At 34.5% G+C, this 19,771-nt stretch overlaps 2 protein-coding genes across 12 annotated transcripts in view; one reads left to right on the top strand and one right to left on the bottom strand.

The window, feature by feature from the left end:
• The first annotated feature begins 1,117 nt into the window (after positions 1–1,117).
• Positions 1,118–9,433, top strand: LOC119071258 (procathepsin L-like). Of its 5 annotated transcripts, none has more exons than XM_037176104.1 (6): positions 1,118–1,269; positions 2,631–2,745; positions 3,521–3,723; positions 8,539–8,657; positions 8,717–9,153; positions 9,221–9,433. In XM_037176104.1, the coding sequence occupies exons 2-6, from the start codon at positions 2,653–2,655 to the stop codon at positions 9,380–9,382; spliced, it is 1,014 nt and encodes a 337-aa protein (XP_037031999.1). In that variant the 5' UTR covers positions 1,118–1,269; positions 2,631–2,652; the 3' UTR covers positions 9,383–9,433. The 5 variants fall into 5 exon arrangements, with proteins under 5 accessions (XP_037031999.1, XP_037031997.1, XP_037032000.1 ...); XM_037176102.1 differs by lacking the exons at positions 8,539–8,657; positions 8,717–9,153; positions 9,221–9,433 and adding exons at positions 3,787–3,905; positions 3,975–4,411; positions 4,474–4,688 and having other exon boundaries at positions 1,120–1,269; XM_037176105.1 differs by lacking the exons at positions 2,631–2,745; positions 3,521–3,723 and adding exons at positions 7,943–8,055; positions 8,280–8,482 and having other exon boundaries at positions 1,166–1,269.
• Positions 9,434–11,249: 1,816 nt separating this feature from the next.
• Positions 11,250–19,771, bottom strand: part of LOC119071136 (protein shank) — a 69,480-nt gene continuing 60,958 nt past the window's right edge. For 2 of the 7 annotated variants that reach the window (XM_037175825.1, XM_037175830.1), the window contains 7 exons: positions 19,458–19,524; positions 17,511–17,699; positions 15,966–16,383; positions 15,706–15,907; positions 14,524–15,645; positions 14,200–14,462; positions 11,995–14,135 (listed from right to left, as the gene is read on the bottom strand). In XM_037175825.1, coding sequence (XP_037031720.1) covers positions 13,526–14,135; positions 14,200–14,462; positions 14,524–15,645; positions 15,706–15,907; positions 15,966–16,383; positions 17,511–17,699; positions 19,458–19,524 — 2,871 coding nt within the window. In that variant the 3' untranslated portion in view covers positions 11,995–13,525. The other 5 variants (XM_037175823.1, XM_037175826.1, XM_037175828.1 and 2 more) reach the window with 3 other exon arrangements.

Here is a 19,771-nt window from a genome sequence, read left to right as displayed (position 1 = left end):
TCCACTGCAAATTTGTTGCAAATGTTGAAATATAAGTTTGAACAAGAAGTGTGCATGTTTGCAGTCTTGGTCTCACAGATAGTTTTTAGATAAGACATAAGGCACGGAAAGCAAACGATACCCTTTAAAAAAATGATCGAATTTATTTTCTAACACCTAATATTGAATTGAGCTTAAAATGTAATCTATGCTGAGTGGCGATTTAATTCTGATTGCCCATTACTTTGTAGCACAACAGACTTTTCAAAATTTACAATGTCCACATAAGTCCACTCTCGAAGTGAAAAGTGGATACTTGAATATTGAACGGTTGAAGAAAGTGGAATTCCCAACTTTCACACTACTTAACCCCATTGTAGGACACTTGAGAGCAATCGAAAACTAGTAGCTGTTTAATTTAACAACTAGATAACGAAATCTCAATTTAATTTTATCACTTCCTTCTAAATATTTGAAAACGCGTTCGGTTCTGGCAAAATTAATCTATGGAAGACGATATTAGAGGCTTCTAAATCGATTGAGAATTTTCGGCTAAAATATAGAAAAAAAACGTTTTTACAAAAATAGTCCCTTCATTTAAATAAACTGGTCCTGCTAGTAATTTTGAGTTTACTTTCTCCATGTCCTTATCTTAGGGAGGCAAAAAGTTTTTTTATAAATGTTTCAAAATTTTCCATTCAGAGTAAGGCCGAGTAAGGCTATCTAAAGTCTACACGGACGTTAATACCAAAACAATAATCAATCTAATGTTTATGAACCGTATCATAGCAAAAATACATCTTGTTATCTGATAGTATGTAGGAAGTAGGATAAATGACCAAGACATAATGGATTGTTATTTTCCTTGTGATTGAGATTTTACTGAAGAACCAAAATTAACCGATAGTCTATTTGTTAATCAAACATATAAATAAAGTTACAATTATTTGTTAATCTTCACGTTACACCAACGCTGATATTGTGAAACACCCTGTAAATGATATAAGTCGAAATTGGATTCACTTGCTCTTGTACGTATACGACTTAAATGTTTATTTACAATGCTCCTCTTCCTTTCTCTCTCTCGTTCATTCATTCATTCGTTCGTTCATTCACATCTGCTTATCCACAAGCACTCTGCTGAACATTTTTTGTATTTCGTTTCGCAATAAATAATTTCAATCTGTGCATTACGCAGCTAGTATTCGTTGTATCGTTGAAAGAGTGAGTCGAGTTTAAAGTTTCACAACGTACAGTTAATTGAATCTAATTTTATTTTTATTAATTATTGTAAGTTGTATTTGAATTTCACTTTATTTTTTAATTTAATTGTAAGTTGAAAGATCTTTTGATCTGATAAAGCAATCGAAAGAAGAGTTATTCCGGTGCATAGTTTGGTGAATAACATTTTCCTGTATGATTCGTATGCAGTTTGTAGTTTGCTTTGTCTAGTTTCAAATACGTAGTTAAACAACTGCGCTCTCTGTTCCTGTGAATCATTTGTGACAAAAGTTAAATGAATCGTTTCTTTACTGTTCTGATACTATGTCAATATTTTGATTCCACTTTTGTTAGTTTTCATTGTTTGAATTGAATACATTATGACTAAATCTAGGTTTGAATCAAAAATCAAGGCGTTATACACGTCAGCTGTTCGAATAAAAAATATTTGTCTCTCTTGTAGCATTCACGGTCGAACTTCTTATACAGACCTTCATTCATCATAATGTTTCAATACATACGCAAATGCTCAGCTGTTTCCGCAACTATCTTGACCGTATTTTGTAATACTTACAGTAATGCAGAATGTGATAGAGTCAACAGATAATAGTTGATAAGAAATTATTATTTAAAATCAGTGCTTTAAGCAGGTCAACTTTTAGGTCTCAGAAAGTAAATTCAATCTTCCCAATGAATGTAAACGAAATATTAGTCAGTCGGTGTCAGTGGCCTTTCCTCTGAAAATTTGTTGCAAATATCTCTATCACAAGGACTGCAAACAGGTCAGCTTAAAATATAAGTTTGAACATGAAGTATGCGTGTTTTCAGTCTTTGTCTCGCAGATAGTTTTTAGATAAGACATAAGACATAAGGATCGGAAGGCCAACGATACATAAGACGATCGAATTTATTTTCTAAGACCTATTATTGATTGATTTTTTAATATTGAATTGCACTTAAGAGCAATGGACCCTTTGCAAATTTGTAGCTTACACTTCGGCAGAAAAATATTAGTTTTTTGATGATGTCTCTGAACAAAAACCTTTTTTTTTGATAAATTAAAACCATTAAAGCCCACAAAAATATGTTTCTTTTAAAGGAGAAATCGGTTTGTGGGTTATAACTTATCCCACTTGAGAAGCCTTTGCAGGTTGTGTAAATTTATGTAATTTCTCCAAATGGGTTAAGTTATGACTTACACATTTTTGCGTGCTTTAATGGTTTTACTTTTTCAAAAAAAGATTTTGGTTCAGATAAATCATCAAAAAACGAATATTTCTCTGCCTAAATGTAGGCCTCAAATATACAAAGGGTCCATTGCTCTTAAAACCCCATTGTAGGACACTTGAGAGCAATCGAAAACTAGTAGCTGTTTAATTTAACAACTAGATAACGAAATCTCAATTTAATTTTATCACTTCCTTCTACAGGCCATTAGCTCGTGTATACGAAATGAAGTATCTAATTTTCTTTGCGGTTGCAATCGCAGTGAGCAGTGGCACGTTTATACAAGATGTTCTTAAGGAAGAGTGGCATTCGTTTAAGGTAAGAATAGAAGAGGAAGGATGGTTGGAAGGAGAAGTATTAAACTCGGCTGTATATCTTTTATGGACTGTTCACTGTTAATTTTATAACAAAAGGTTTTGTGAGAACCTGTTCAAAATACTCAGATCGGAAGGCTCGTTAATTATACTTTCAAAAAGATTGAATTTCGTAGAATCTTTCGTGGATTAAGAAAAATTTACCATTTATATTCCGTCGTGTCGTTAGTGAATCAACAAATAATTTTCCAAATATTATTTTCGAAATCTCTATCTTTGGTAGTTGGTACTTACCTTATTGAATAAACAAAACGATTCACATACTCAATTCCAAGAATTAGGTCATCTCTATTGTGATAAGTGGACGGTGGTTGAACTAAAAGTCAGCCAAAACAAAAATATTTTGTGTTAATGTACATCATAAAAAGATAAGAATTTTGCACATGTACTTTCCGGCGCGGGCTGATAACATTATATCTCGAGCTGCGCAGTTTAACAATTGATTACATGTATCAGGCGGTTATTACATTGTTCAATTGCATCTTAAGGAAATGCTTTTGTAAACTGACCTTCCCGTATGCACAGTTTTGATATCTCTATCGCTCCAATGTTATAGCATTTCCTGAAAATTTCTACTTTTTCTCACTAACGAACGAACTGAATGAACAGTACGAACTGAATGAACAGTACGAACTGAATGAACAGTACGAACTGAATGAAAAGTACGAACTGAATGAACAGTACGAACTGAATGAACAGTAAATTGAATATTTTCTTAGCTCGAGCATTCGAAGAAATATGATGACCCCATGGAGGAACGTTTTCGTCAGAAGATCTTCCTTGAAAGCAAACGTAAGATTGCCCAGCACAACCAACTGTACGAGATGGGAAAAGTGACATACAAACTAGGTTTGAACAAATATGCCGATCTACTTCATCAAGAGTTCGTTTCAACCATGAACGGTTTCAATCGCAGCACTAGGTAATTTCGTTTTCAATCGCTGGTTTGGTTGAAGCTATTTCAATTTTCAATTTTATTTTCCAGCAATTTGTACAAGTCTGATACTAAACAAGAGGCTGTTACATTCATTGAACCAGATGTCGATGTGCCAGCAGCGGTCGATTGGCGAAAGAAAGGCGCTGTTACACCAGTTAAAGATCAAGGTTTGTGTTTCGTAACTGTTTCGTATTGGAGCAATTAAAAAAATAATTTCTTATAAAAATAAACTCCAGGACATTGTGGATCGTGCTGGTCTTTCTCCGCAACCGGATCATTAGAAGGACAACATTTCCGAAAGACTGGAAAATTGGTTTCGCTTTCTGAACAAAATTTGGTCGACTGTTCCGGTAAATACGGAAATGATGGTTGCAACGGTGGACTCATGGATCAAGCCTTCAAATATATTAAGGCCAATGGCGGTATTGACACAGAAAAGTCATATCCATATGAAGCAGTAGATGATACTTGCCGTTATGATGCTTCTAACTCTGGAGCCACCGACAAGGGATTTGTTGATATTCCCCAAGGCGATGAAGATAAATTGAAAAAAGCCCTGGCAACAATTGGACCAGTCTCCGTTGCAATCGATGCGTCACGTTCGTCATTCCAGTTATATTCTGAAGGTGTATACTATGACCCAGAATGCAGTTCGGAAGAATTAGATCACGGAGTGAGTAAAATTCTGAAATTAAAGCTAAGAAAAATCTCAACAATTTCAATTTTTAATAATAGGTTCTTGCTGTTGGTTATGGTACCGATGAAAGTGGCGATGATTATTGGATCGTTAAAAATTCATGGGGTTCCAGTTGGGGACAGGATGGTTATATTCTGATGGCAAGAAATAAAGAAAATCACTGCGGAATTGCTACCAGTTCCAGTTATCCTTTAGTTTAAGCTAATTTTTATACAATTTTGTACATTTAGATAAATAAAAATTGAAAAAGAAAGACTTTTGTTACGTGTTTGCCTTTGTTGCTGAAAGATATCCTGATACACTGCCTCGGATCTTAGGTGAAACGTATTTTGTTAGAATATTATTGCAGGATGAATAGTACGACTCAGTTCTGACCTTTTTACATAGAACACGTAGAAAAACATTTGTGGACCTGAAAAAATGAGCAAAAGAGACTCCAATCGACCAGTTCAACGAACTTCAAGCATGAGTGGTACTCCAAATAGGGTACTTAACTTGACAGTGTGTCACACAACTGTAAAATACTACTCTATTTGGCAGCTTTCGACCATGATCACTTTGGCTTGAAGTGCGTTTACCAATTTCATATTTCATACAAAAACATGACTCCATCAATGTCTTCCTCTGTGTTCCATTCCTTCAACAACAAAGCGTTCAAAACATTTTCTGACTCGATGTTTCTTTAACTCACACATTATTTACTCGAGATACATTGACCCCAAAGCAGCGTTTATTTCCTAGATTTTATTTTAGAAATGCTTAGCTATTTCATATTACCATTTTCGAGAAAAGAACAAGACTTAGATAAATTTTGTCCCAAAGGAATTCTGAAAAGTAATTACAAAAATTACTTTTCAAAATCATATTACTTGTCCATCTGAAGTTCGAAATTACTCATTACAATTGTCTGTTTCACATGGTGATATCATATTCGGAGTAAGACTTGCGTTGCAAATTTAATTATTGTAATGAGTAATTTCGAACCTTAGATGCACAAATGATATCATTATATCAGACCACATGTTTTTAAATGAGTAATACCGAACTTTAAATGCATATTTTCAAAGGCTTTAACCCGATAAAAGAATTAATAATGGGAATATGCAATGACTGAAACATTGTTCTACGAACCTTTGTATGATAGGTGATAGGTACTTTAAATGAGTATAACTTCATAAAACAATATCTGCATTTTTATTTTAAAAGAACAAAAGATGGTTCGTCTTCCATGTTTATGGGTTTTCTCACAGAAACATTGTCCCCACAAACGACAATTTCATCCATAGCAACGTCGCTTACATGATATTTCATACAAATCGAGCAACGTCGCCTACGCGATTTACACATAGATATTATTGAGGTTCTGTGGATGAAATTTGACAATTCATATGGACTTGGAACAAACCTATAGACCCGATAATAGCACTCGTCATATGCTTGCCGTCTGTAACAGGTTAAAGACCAAGGGAAAGAAATGTTAGGCTCTTGTATCAAACACAACATACATCCTGGACTACTTAAAAAACCATTTGACTGTAAAAAAGCACACACACAATGCAAAAGAAAGAACAATCTTACTTGAAATTAACTAAAATGCAGTGTGCTCAAATATATTATGAGATCGGTCCGGTTGAAATGGTCAGGGAGGGTCATCTGAAGCCATTAGATGTGAAACCTGCATGCAGAAGTCCATGTCTGGTCACTACAGATTTTTTGAAATGACTATGGCTGACCCACTAACTACCCTATAATTTGCCTGCGTTTCGCTAATCGCTGCGCTCATACTAATCACATACGTCTATTCATCTGTTATCGATAACGACGACAAAAATAATTACAAGCTCTGGGTTATATGGTCCTTATATAGTAAAATTCATGTTGAAAAAATTGAAGTACAAGATTTGAAATCAACAGATTGAAAATACTTTCATCTACTGAAGTAGTAGACCCGATGATAATTCTGGTCATATGCTTGCCGTCTGTAAAAGGTTAAGTTAAGTTATATTGCTCGTAAAAGAATACACGTTTCCTATAAGTAAAACGAGCTCAGTTTACTAGAAATTAACTGGGAGAAAAGTCATGTACCTTCGAGGTTATCTTTTATTATTGAGTACTGATTTGGTTTAGTCATTAAATTTGTCTCGCCGGAGATTTCTAATATTTTTTCTCCTCATGCTTGGAATTTTTATAAAATTTGTTTGTCGCTTTCCAACCATGCAAGACTATCTACAGTTACATTTTAGTTTTTCACGTGACTATGATTTTATAGAAAAACAAAAATAATCGATCGACCCTTATTTGTTAATCAAACAGTAAGCTAAAAGGTTTATCTCCACGCTCCACCAACATCAACATTGTGAATCATTCCGATAAGTCTAAATTTAATAAATAAATAAAGAATTCATGCCATGATGCACATTTTGTGTATTTTATTTCACCATAAATAATTTTAGTCTGTGCGTAACGCAGCTAGTATTCGTTGAATCGTTGAGAGAGTGACTTAAATCGTATACAACTTTTAGTTAATTGAGTTCAATTTTATGTTCTTATTGTAAGTTCTGTTCTGATTTTCCTGTTTTTCTTTTCTTTAAACGTTGAATTGATTTTCAAGAATTGAAAAATGAATCTAAGCGTTCATATTGAACATTTTCCGAAAAAACAAAATAACAAAAAGGCTTTAAAAATTCCCTTTTGGGCTAATTTGTGGTACAACGTTAAAACATTTTGCCTTTTAATTAAAATAAAAAGCCGAAATTTTTAAATACAACATTTTGATATTGTTGGAAAAAAATGTTACCCCTCAATGTAAACCTTTGCTAGTGGATTTGTTAAGTGAAGATGCAATCGAGTGAAAGTAGTTATTTATGGCACCGAGTTATAAGAGCTTTTTTCGGCACTACATGCGTAACAATTCACAACACACATAGTGTACCTAAAAATCATTAATTTTACCGAGTAGTATACAACGTCTTTCATCTGTCAAAAAAGGCACCAATACTTTCACTTTTCGTTACTGAGTTGAGAAAATGGTTTTTCACAACGAAAGCAGCAAAAGCTTTTCTTTTCGTCATTAAGTCAAACGTGTTACCACTTGCACTTGCAAACCTACACATAAAACGATCTTACTTAATGATATATTTCGCAAATTTTTTATAATTTTCAAAGATAGTTCTGATGATAATTTTAGTGAAAAAACGTTATTGTCGATTCGGCATTACTTCCACGCGAATACCTCATTTTGTATGTGCAGTTACAAACTCACGTATACGCTTAAGTTCAAAGATATTTTCCTCTGATAAAGCAACAATCGAAAGCAGAGTCATTACAATGCATAGATTAGTGAATAATTCTTAGAGTTGAACAACTCTGTTGCTGTGAATCATCTTTATGCCACAAAATGTTATTATTTTTTTTCAACTGTTCTCTTCTACAGAACGAAACATTGTTAAGAGTTAGGAGATAAAAACTATAATAATGAATTCTCATTTAAATGTTATCACTTTGCAGGCCATTAGATCGTTCACGAAATGAAGTATCTAATTATTTTTGCATTTGCTGTTGGAGTCAGTAGTGGAACGTTTATCCAAGATGTTCTTAAGGAAGAGTGGCATTTGTTTAAGGTAAGAATAGAAAGATGAGACTATATTTGAAAAAACATTTTTCCATTTTTTCGTGAATTTCCAAGATTTTCTTGAATTTTCCAAAAAAAAAACTTTTGGAAAAATGTGGGAAATTTCGGTAAAATGTCAACGTGATAGCTCTTCCTGAACTCAATTTATGAATTACTTCACCTCATCAAAAGGCCAATAAATTGATAAGTATGAGTAAATTGTATATTTTCTAGCTCGAACATTCCAAGAAATATAACAACCCCGTGGAAGAACGTTTTCGTCAGAAGGTCTTCCTAGAAAACAAACGTAAAATTGCCCAGCACAATCAACTGTACGAGATGGGAAAAGTAACGTACAAGCTAGGTTTGAACAAATATGCCGATCTTCTTCAACAAGAGTTTACTGAAACCATGAACGGTTTCAATCGCAGCACTAGGTAATTTCGTTTTCAATCGCTTGTTTGGATGAGCCACTCAAACTTTCGCTTTCTAGCAATTTCTACAAGTCGAATATAAAATCAGAAGCTGTTACATTCATTGAACCTGATGTGGATGTACCTACATCGGTGGATTGGCGAACGAAAGGAGCAGTAACACCGGTTAAAGATCAAGGTTTGTGTTTTCGTAATTCTATTATATTGGAGCAATCAAACAAATATTAAAAACTCCAGGACATTGTGGATCGTGCTGGGCTTTTTCCGCAACGGGGGGACTAGAAGGACAACATTTCCGAAAGACTGGCAAATTGGTTTCGCTCTCTGAACAAAATTTGGTTGATTGTTCGGGTAAATACGGAAACGAAGGCTGCGACGGTGGAATCATAGATGAAGCCTTCCTTTATATTAAGGACAATGGAGGTATTGACACGGAAGAGACATATCCATATGAAGCCGTAGATGGCACTTGTCGTTATGTTGCTGCAAATTCTGGAGCAACCGACAAAAATCTTGTTGATATTTCGGAAGGAGATGAAGCTAAATTAAAAAAAGCCTTAGCAACAGTTGGACCGATCTCCGTTGCTATCGATGCATCCAGTAAGTCATTCCATTTATATTCTGAAGGTATATACTATGAACCAGAATGCAGTTCGGAAGATTTGGATCATGCAGTGAGTAACACTTAATGTTTTAATTAAGACGAACACAAACCTCAAATGTTACAATTTTCAATATTAGGTTCTTGCTGTTGGTTATGGTACTGATGAAAAAGGCCAGGATTATTGGATCGTTAAAAATTCATGGGGAACCACTTGGGGAGAGGATGGTTATATTTTGATGGCGAGAAATAGAAACAATCATTGTGGAATTGCTACCAGTGCCAGCTATCCATTAGTTTAAGTAATTTTTTAAATTCAATTTTGTAGATTGAGATAAATAAAAACTTTGGGAAGACAAGTTTGACTTTTTTTTATGATCCAAAAATGCAGCAAAAATACAAACTAGAGAATAATCGGTAATACCAATGGTAGATGCACCATGGCTCAGTGCTTAGAAATCTATAAAAAGGTCGGGTAATAGTGTGGCTATCTGTTCAATATTATTTTCAATAACAGTGAACCTGGCTGTAAATAGTTAGCCAATACCAATACTGACTCGCAGAGTGAAATGTTGAAATGACTTGAATGCAATAATTTGGCACGATTTTACGATGTTAAAACTAAGAGAAGTAGTAAACTTTGCAAAGGCAGGGAGCTGCGAGAATGGTTCAATATTTTAATATTGTCGTAAACTTTCAGCTTGAAGTGTTCTCAAATGGAATACCTTTTGACAGGTATTTTATTTGTATGTGGTGGTCTTCCTTCTTCAAAAAGTATGTGTAGTTGTAGTACTCAAAGACTATTCTCATGCCAGAGCTATATTTGCATGTCTTACGTAGACTTTCCTGAGACTTTCACTGATATAATCAAACAAGATAAGCACGTCCCTGTTTGAACTAAATGCATCACGATAGAACGAATTTTCAGATACTTTCGAAACGCTTCCCTTAGCGCTGTAACTTAGTAAAACAATAACATTTTCGATTTAGCTTCGCTTCAAGCATTATCCAATTCCACATTTACTGACGAGGTCCTTCTAATTTTTAGATAAAATTTTAGGATGATTTGACATTTTTACCGCTTTTTTGAAAATATTAAATTTTGTGATATTTACTAGAACACGCCGAGACCTTTCCACAGATCTGACGTGAACACTTCTAGATGAAATTTGAGGAAATTTTCACTCAAATCATTTTTTGTTGCGTTTAGTGCACAGCAATTAAAAATAGTCAAATTCCATTCTATTTCGTATAAAATTTTCCTTCCCAACTTCCTACACCGAACTGCATTTAATCATATCTGGGGAACGAGTGGTCCAATGACATCAAATTTCATCCTATTTCCTACTGTTCAAGTTAAACTGGGAAATAGAATGAAATTTGACATAGGTGGTTTGAGTAAAGACCCAGCCAATTTCTTCCAAACTATCCATTTCCCTCACGAATTGTCCGGGAAATCGATAGTTTGGAGGAAATTTCCGTTTAATAATAAATTTAAAAAATATTAAAATAATGGTCTTAAAGATGGTTTTTTCTTGGTCCACTCCTGCAGCTGTCTTCAATGCTCTGAGAACACTTACAGAAATAGAAGTAAAACATTCGGTTATTAAATTGCTTACCGAAGGTTCAATATGAATGACCGATCCATGAAGTGAAGATGATACATCACTTTACTGAATTCAATGAGAACGCATTCCAATTTTAATCGTTAAATATGAATTTTACTTTATTTTTCCGGTATTTTTTATAATTCAATTAATTTTTCATTTCATAGGCTTGTTCTTCCCTATTTCTTATTTTATGTTTTTAAATTAAATTTGCTTTCAGTGTTAGAATAATTCTCTAATTTATACTTTAAACTGAAATTACACTAAAGATATAATATATATAATAAAACGAAACTAATAGGTTTGTTTACTGCATTCTTCTCATTACAATTAATTAGTTATCTTAAATTATAAACGTAAATATGTCGTCTACGAACTAAATTAATTAATTAATTAAATAAATTCATCGTGTGATTAATTTTGTTTCACTTTTTCTCTTTTTTTATTTTGATATTTAAATGACTGTGTAAAGTAAAATTAACATAAAAATCTAGTAACAAGTGCTTGCAAGAGAGCATTTTTTACTTTTTTGTTTGTTTTATTTTCCTTAATTAAATTTCTATTTTGCCAACTCGAGTTTACGGTATTTTTAACACTTTTCTTCATTTCAAGCCTTCAGTTATGTTTCTTTTATAAGTTAGTTTATCTGCCGTATATATAATTTCTATTGTTTTGTTATCCTGTAATTATAAATCTTACAAATGGCATTGAATACAATAAAAATGTCTAAAAATTACAAAAATACTTGAGCGCGTTTAAAAGTTCATTAGTTTTCCATTTTTTGTTTATTGAATTTAGGATGATTTTAAAAATTATTTAAAAAAAATCGGTTTGTCTTGGATGCCACTTTTAATTTTAAGATTGTTTTTTAAACTTATTATGTTCAATTGAAAAATGTGTTTGATTTTAACTATTCAAAATTATTATGTGTCGTAAATCGTTGAATTTAATTTTTTTTTATTTTTTTTTATTTTAATTTTTTTTTCTTTAATTTGCATTTTCTTGATCATCAATTTTATTTTATTTAATTGTAAATTGAATGTACGAACGAATGTATAGGTTTTGAAACAACATGTATATCGTGCTGAATTTATAATATATTGCTGATGTATGTGCGATGGTTTTTTTTTATTTGGTTTTTAAAAATTAGTTATTTTTTCTTGTTTTTCCTTCTTAATTTAGTTTTCAATTTTCATCATTTTAAATTCTACATTTTGTTTATTTAATCCAGCTCTCTATAAATTTAAGTAGTACGTGTGTAGATAGGATATTATGTTTTTGAAGTCATGCAATTTTGCTTACTAAATTGGAGAGAAAATTAAATGGATCAGTTCATCAGTTCAAAAATTGTTCTTATTTTTATAACAAGAAAAACGATAAAAACCATTACATTGTACTAAGCACACAAAAATAGTGATGAGATTATTTACATCAAAAGTTAATTACAATCGGATTACAAGCTGCTGGTAAAATCGTAACAATTAAAATGCTAAGTCAATGGAAAGATGATTGTCCTAAACTGGGATATTGTTTCAATATCGGCGTGTACTTTTCATTTGCATTCAAAGGATTACGAGAACATTGCATAACTTATACATAACTTGTGCAGAAAAGTGAAAAGTAAAGGTTACGCGTGAAATTTTGTTGATCCGAGGCGAAGCCGAGGTCAATAATTACAAATCAACGTTACTTTTCATTTTACTGCCGAGTTACGTATTGTATTATTACATGGTAAGGCCGTGGAAAGTTCATGGACTCGCAAGCATGTAAGGCAAAATTATATTGGAATCGAGTATTCAATCGCTAAGCTTTAATTACAAATTCTGTTCTTACTCGGTTGGTAAATGGTATTCCCTCTATCGACTAATAGACACGCAGGATAGTCAAAATAGATACACATTACGGGAGAAATATTTGAGTGACGTTTCAGTGGCAATACACCCAATACTCAATACATTAAACTTTTTGGAAAGTTTTCTTTTGATTCAATGCTTTTTAACCCACAAATATTATTCGTTTAAAATGTATTGGCCTGAAAGCAAAAGATTTAGTTAAACGTGCACCATGTGCACGTTGTGAAAATACATGCCAAATCTAGTACTTAAAAATTTTAAAGACGTCCGCGAGTGGAACCTTTGGAATGGAATAGAACGTCGAACGTTAGCTTGGTTTGTTGTAAATTAAAAATTTTCGAATTTGATAAGTGTGAAAAATGGTGTACCAAATCGGGTGTAAGTCATTAGGAAAATTAATTTTTAAATTTACAATAAATTTCTAATTTTGGAAATGAATGTGCTGCCATTGTGAGACTAGATTTTTAACCGGAAACACGAAAATATAATGGAAATTTTAAATTGGCAACATTTGAATAATAGAGGAATAAATGAGCGATGCGGATGATTCCTACCTGAAACATTCTTATAAAATAGGTCTGATGGGCACACAAAAAATTGAAAGGCTCTGATGATTCAGCCGAAAAAAAAAGTGAGGCTCTTGTGTACTACACAATGTGTAAAACGCTCTAGCTACAGTGCATTTGAAATACAGAATCATGTTAAACACAACAAATAAACTCATGAAGTGATGGACTATTTACAAAAGCATTTGTCTTTAAAAAAAACACACAGAAAATATTGCACGTAAAAAGGACAATCTCAACGTAATTTCAAAACTCGTCGGCAACATTTGTTTACTTGAAATTTTATTTGCCAAACACATTTTTGTCCTTTATACTATTTGGGAGTTTTGATTGTTTGTTAACATTCGAACAGCGAAACAAATAAATGAAAAACAAAAGTGCCAAAAACAATAAAAACCACAACGCAACACTCTTACTGACTAAATGTTCGTTTTATTTACCTTCGGTACAGCTCCGACAATACGAACACCTCTCGTTGCATTCTTATTCGAGTCTGATTTGGCATTCAAGCAATCACAAAATTGTGGTGGCGGCGGTATGGCCACCGGATCAACTTCCATTTCCGTTTCCATTGGCGGTGGTAATTTAACTAATGATACAGCATTGCGCGACTGCATAGCCCGGTTCATTGCAATCGTTGCTGCCTGTTTACGGGTCAGCGAATTGTGGCGTTGGAAACCTTTTGCTGGTGGACTAGGACTGTCATCTTCATCGCTCCGTTCGTCCTTGTCGTTGATGATGGTCGTTTTCTTCAGATTGGTCAGGACGGGTAATGTAACGGGTTTCTTAAGCTCTATGATGGTTTTGGTGTGAGTATCATTGGTGGTAATGGTTACTTCTTGGTCGCTGCTGACTCCTGACGATGAATTGTCGCCTTCTTCATTGTGTTCGGCCGGTCGAATGATGTGACAATCTTGTCGGAGCAATTCGTTGGGATAGGATTTTGAAGATTTTAATTTTACGCGCATTTTCTGAATTTCGTCGACGGAAAAGGAATGTGGAATTGAGCTGGAACCAGTACTGCTGCCACTTTAAACAAACGAAGTAAAAATTGATTTTTGGTCTCCCAAGAACCTGAATTACAAATCATTACCTTGTGTTGCTATTGCCGCTACTTTCGGATGGCATAAGGGCTATATGCTCGTTCATTTTGGTATTATGAGCCACGAGAACGGAATTTTCATCTTCACCTTCAGATTCACTGAGACTGTAGTCTGGATCTGGAATCGGAGGTGCAGAAAGTTTTGCAGGAATAGTGTTGGATCGTTGTTGTAAGCCTCCGCGGATAGGTTGAGCATATTGATTTCCATTGTTCGTTACATTTGTCGTTCCACGAAGAGAAGATGTCTTTCGGATCTGAATCGTATCAATCAAAAAGTTACATAATGTCTATAGAGATTGGGTGATTAAAATTTACCTGACGAGGAGCAGTAGTTTGTTCAGCCTTAGGATGATACCCAAGATTCCGTAGATCTTGTGGTGAAGCGTACAATTTGGCATTTGTCGCCGGCTTGAAACTCGATCGAACTTCATTCGGATCGTCAGTAGCAATACTGGCCGCTCTAAGTTTCTGCTGCAATTTCGCAGTACTTTCATATTCCGATCCTCTGGACACGTCAACTTTGACAACTTGTCCAACAACAGGAGGAGGAGGAGGTGGATGTGTGGGTGGAGGTAGATTTAATCGTTGTATTGCATACATGTCATCTTGTGAACGATGTCCTTTCACACCAATCGTATTAGACCAAATCGATGATGATGATGTGTTGATTGCCGTTTGTAGATCCGGCGTACTGTGGAATGTTCGTTTTAAATCAGAGTTGACCTGTGGAATTTCACACGGCTTTCCACGAAGGGTTCCGTTTTTGGTTTTCTTTCGTTTCATATCAGCCACACTAGCATAAACTATTGGTCCCTTCTGTGGAGATAATGGAGGTGTGGCAGCTCCGCTATCCGTTCCAGATTGGAATCTAGAACTACTCATCATGGTTGAATATCTGTTTCCATTATTCGTTTCTCCCTGCTGTCTTTGGAACAGTTCTTCTAATTCGGCAGCAGTAATTCGACTTGATGTTGGCCGTGCTTTAATACTAGCGGTTCGCGGTTGTGTCGGTGTTCCAGGACCTGCTTGTGTTGGCGTTGAGGCTGCCGAAAGAGACTGCTGGTGGATTGATTCAGCGGAACTAGATTTATTGGTTCCGGTCAACTCGTCGTCATCGTCTTTGTCACCGCTGCCTTCTAGACCAGCAACCATAGATTTAGCTCGTGCTCTTCCTACACTTAGTGTCGTCTTTGGATCACGTCGCGGTGGCATTGGTGCAGGCATTTTGCCTGGACCGAAAGGCATTTTTCTAGGTAATGTAGCACACTGACGACCAGATGATGGGGTAGCAAAAGCTTGTTGATGAGATTGCACCTGCTGCTGAAAGTTGTTCGGATAGCTCTGCGACACAACTGTCATGGAAACAAGTGATCCGGACGTACGGATCAGGTCGACAACGTGTTCATGCGATGCACACCGAACATCTTCACCATTTATCTGAATTGAATTTCAAAATTAATTATTTGACGATCCAAATACAATGGCGAATCTACTAACTTCCAATAAAAAGTCACCGGGTTTTAAACCAGATAGATCGGCAACACCACCCGGATCCACATCGTCCAAATACTGAAGTCCTGGACAACGATCAGACGGTTTAAGTTGCATCAAGGGTGACGCCGCCTTGGCACCACGTAACACGAATCCAAATCCTCTTTTGGCACGATGTAGAATAACTGTCCTTGCGTCCGATATTCCACTGAAATAAAAGCGTTAATTATCTCCTCATTCATCGCTAGCACATAACAAATATTTACTTTTTCTTAATTCGGGGTCCTGTTGAGCTGTTATATTGCGACGGAACATACTGATCCGGTTGTTGCAGCTGCTGTTTCTCCATCTCGCTGTTCTCATTGCGGTAAGAGGGCATAGAAATCGAAACATTTGTAATATTTTTCTGTCGAATGTTGACTTCTTGCACACAATGCGCCGGAAAGAAACCGGAGCGATTAACTCCGCGTACGTAGCCTTCGAGAAGGCCACAATCTGTTGAGCCGACAACTTCGATAACTTCTCCAGGATGTATGGACAAATGTCCCAGCGAGGTGCCTTGGTATGGTTCCATGCACACTACAGTCGTGCTCGGATGACCAATCGAACAAGCAGCGCTGTCGGAATTAGTACCGACACCACTCGAATCACTAATTATATCACTTGTGTCGCCAATACTTTTATCTATGGGATAAAGGAGACCTTTGAAAATTTAGTATTTCTTAGCATCAAGACGAAGTAAGTGGGTGAAAGAGAGTAGAGAGGGGAGAAAAAATAATGAAGCAGTTAGATAACCAGGGTCGCTGGTTCAAGAAAATCGGACTGAATTTAATTTTAAAAAAAATATTAGAAAAGGTAGGTACAGCCTTTGAGGAATAAATGAAGATAGTTTATCGGATATCTTCTCATTGAAAAGACTACCACGCCCTTTGACACTTACTTTTCATGTTGACGAGACAGCCAGAACACTTAATTTTGTAAAAAATATGCAATCGAAACAATGATAGGATTTTTTTCAAAAAATGCATTCACATAACAACAGGAGCATCTAACGATAACAACATGCACATAAAGGAAATGTATTTTGAGAAATACCCAGTTCCCAATTTTTTTGATGAAAAATAGGATTTCGCTTTCAGTTAAAATAATCAATGCCTTTGTCAGCAGTAAAGAACAATTTCCCAGAAATTCAAATGTCTGGTTAAGAGCTTCCGAGCGTACGCTGAAATTGTAGCCTACATTTCTGCGTTTCGAAATTTTCGATCGCTGATATCTTTTTACGAGAGCCCTTTTTGAAAAATGTACGACCACATTTTCGAGTAAAAATATGTCAGTTTTGAATAAAAAATAAAATTGTCTGTGAAAGTTCCATGTGCTTTAAGAAAAGTGTACCTTTGATGCAAATTTGGGGCATTGGTACAGTTTTCTCAAAGCACATGAAACTTTCACAGACAATTTTATTTTTTATTCAAAACTGACATATTTTTGCTCGAAAATGTGGTCGTACATTTTTCAAAAAGGGCTCTCGTAAAAAGATATCAGCGATCAAAAATTTCGAAACGCAGAAATGTAGGCTACAATTTCACCGTACACTCGGAACCTCTTAACGATTATTTGAACTGAAAAGTCATATTTCAACTTGCACTTCAAAGACATCTTTCGTCCTTAGTTCAATTCAAATTATTAAAAGGAAAAAACCGCCATATATTCCATCACTCATTCTTCATTCAAACAAACTAAAAATCTGATGAATTCGGTTTTATGTAATACTCGGCTTATAAAACACTTTTGTTCAATTATGTATTTTATACCTGTTACAATACTGATGTCATCTTCATGGCTACGATGACCGGACGAACCTTCTGATAAACTCGAACTGGCTGAACTGAACGGATGCTCGGATGGACACGGTGATGGAGGACCACGTGTCGATATTGTGGTCCCCCATCCAATGCCAGACCTACGTCTGGGGTTGTATCTTGGGGGAACTCGAAATGGGACTGTGAAATAATTTTGTTTAAAAAAAATATTCGAGTGTCTTCGCCTGTATTTTGTTTGTTTGTTGTTGGTGAACAAAATGTTTTCATATTTTTAATTAAATATTCGAAACCAAAATAAAAATTTGTTGTCTCTTGTTTTGAATGTTTGTATTTTAATAAACGGAGAGGTGGGTTGCCTACATGTGGAGTGTCTCAACATTAAGTATATCGTTGCAACGACGTTATACTGCCATAGTAGTATTTTATTCGTCGAGTAATTCAGTTTCGTCAAAAAACATTTAGTGGTAAACATTGACTTAAAAACAAATGAACTACTTCAGTGTAATGAGATCGACGATAATTGAACCGTTCACATTCAAAAGTTATTAAGTTCAAAGGAAATGCAGTTCTATCAATCGTCTGATCGGCGTAATATTCTGCATTAACTGACTTAACTGACTCCGAAAGAAGTCATGCACCTAAGTCGGAGATGGGCTTGTTGTGTTTATACAATAACAAGAATTCTATTAACGAACATAATAGAACTACTTCAACAAGTTCTGCCGTCGTAAGTTCTAGGCCCTAGAAAGTATTTGATACAGAAGAGAGCCACATCGGTTGTAAGTTACAACTTGTAACAGAATCAAGAATTCGGTTCATTCCATAATGCTACTATCACAAAGTGACTCTAGTTGATATGCTGTGAGTAGTATGCCGACTCATCGAAAATATGAATGGAAGTAGTCAACAAAAGCAAATTGTTTTGGCACACATTACTCATCAGTTTAAACATACCAACGAACAATCATCGATAGAATGGTTTATAACTCAACCAAGAAAGAATGTATTGTATAGCCAGTAATGTGTAGCACTGGGGTATATTATGGCTAAGTATTTTATAATAACAAACAATTTTTATCTATTTTATCATCCGAATTTCGTTTCGAATTACCGTTTTTGCTAACGATAACGACATATACCCTCAATTGGTTTTGTTGATTCAGAAGTTTTTAGTTACTAAATCTGGATTTAAAAATAAAAACCTTGCTGGTTTTAGCATTGAAAACATTTGAGACGGGATTGTAGAATGTTCAGATCTCGTGGAAAATAAAATTCCAAGAGAAAAACTTTTCAATGTAAAAACGGATTTGAAATCGCAGATAAGAGATACCTTAATCGCATTTAACACTGTCAATAGTTCATTTAGGCGGAACCAACATTTTAAATGTGTAGCTGAACATTTCAGTTGGTAAACTCATAAATTGTTTCATTTTGTCAAACCTTTTTTTTAAATAGTAGGTCTCTCAACACATTCATTCGCCATTTGCTTGCATCGTCTATTATGAGAGCTAATTTTTTGCCATTATTAAATTCAAAATTGCATTCATGAGTTAAGTGCAGAAAACTTTTTTTTTTCGTAACAAAAAAACAAAGCTGAATTTTTCTATTGAAACGCTTTTTTGAACATTTTCCGTGCTCTAGAACAACATGTACAATACAAAAGAGTGAACGAAATTATGGAGATGATTGAAAAATAATAAAAAAAATATTTAAACAAATGAGAGCATGAGAAATGAGAGATGAATTTGAACAAAAATTTATTAAAAAAACATTTAACAGTCTAGAGCTAAAATCCATGAATAAACAGCAAAAATGTGGATAATACAGGCGCTTAAGATAATTTATCTTTTGAAATTTAAACATTCAGAACAATTAACGATTTTCTAATTGAAATGGAGCAATGAATTTTTCGTTCTCGTTTATTTATTATTATCATACCGATATCTTCTGCTTTATAGTTCTGGATCATTTCTGCCAGCTCTAAGTTTCCAGCTATAACAGCAACCTAAAATTATAATCAGTTAATTTAGTATTTTACCGTTAACGGATTTTAAAGAAAAATTTTGGCTGCAATTAAGATAAATTATTTGTTGATTTAAGATTTTTAATTATTTTCAATGAAATTAACTGGTTGACATAATTATTTCATAGATTTACTAACATCTGTCAGCGGCAATGATGACAAAAATAAATGATATTTGCTTTGGTGCTCTTTAATATATCAAAGTGTACGTTAAATCAAATGAAGTAAA

The sequence above is a fragment of the Bradysia coprophila genome, assembly GCF_014529535.1.
Source record: "Bradysia coprophila strain Holo2 chromosome IV unlocalized genomic scaffold, BU_Bcop_v1 contig_144, whole genome shotgun sequence".
Classification (NCBI taxonomy): domain Eukaryota; kingdom Metazoa; phylum Arthropoda; class Insecta; order Diptera; family Sciaridae; genus Bradysia; species Bradysia coprophila.
This window is presented reverse-complemented; position numbering and strand designations above follow the sequence as displayed.

Coding starts and splice junctions, on each gene's coding strand:
- LOC119071258 (XM_037176104.1), top strand. CDS start 2,653: ATGAAGTATCTAATTTTCTTTGCGGTTGCAATCGCAGTGAGCAGTGGC. Junction 3,724..8,538: donor GGTTTCAATCGCAGCACTAG/GTAATTTCGTTT, acceptor TTCGCTTTCTAG/CAATTTCTACAAGTCGAATA. Junction 9,154..9,220: donor CGGAAGATTTGGATCATGCA/GTGAGTAACACT, acceptor TTTCAATATTAG/GTTCTTGCTGTTGGTTATGG.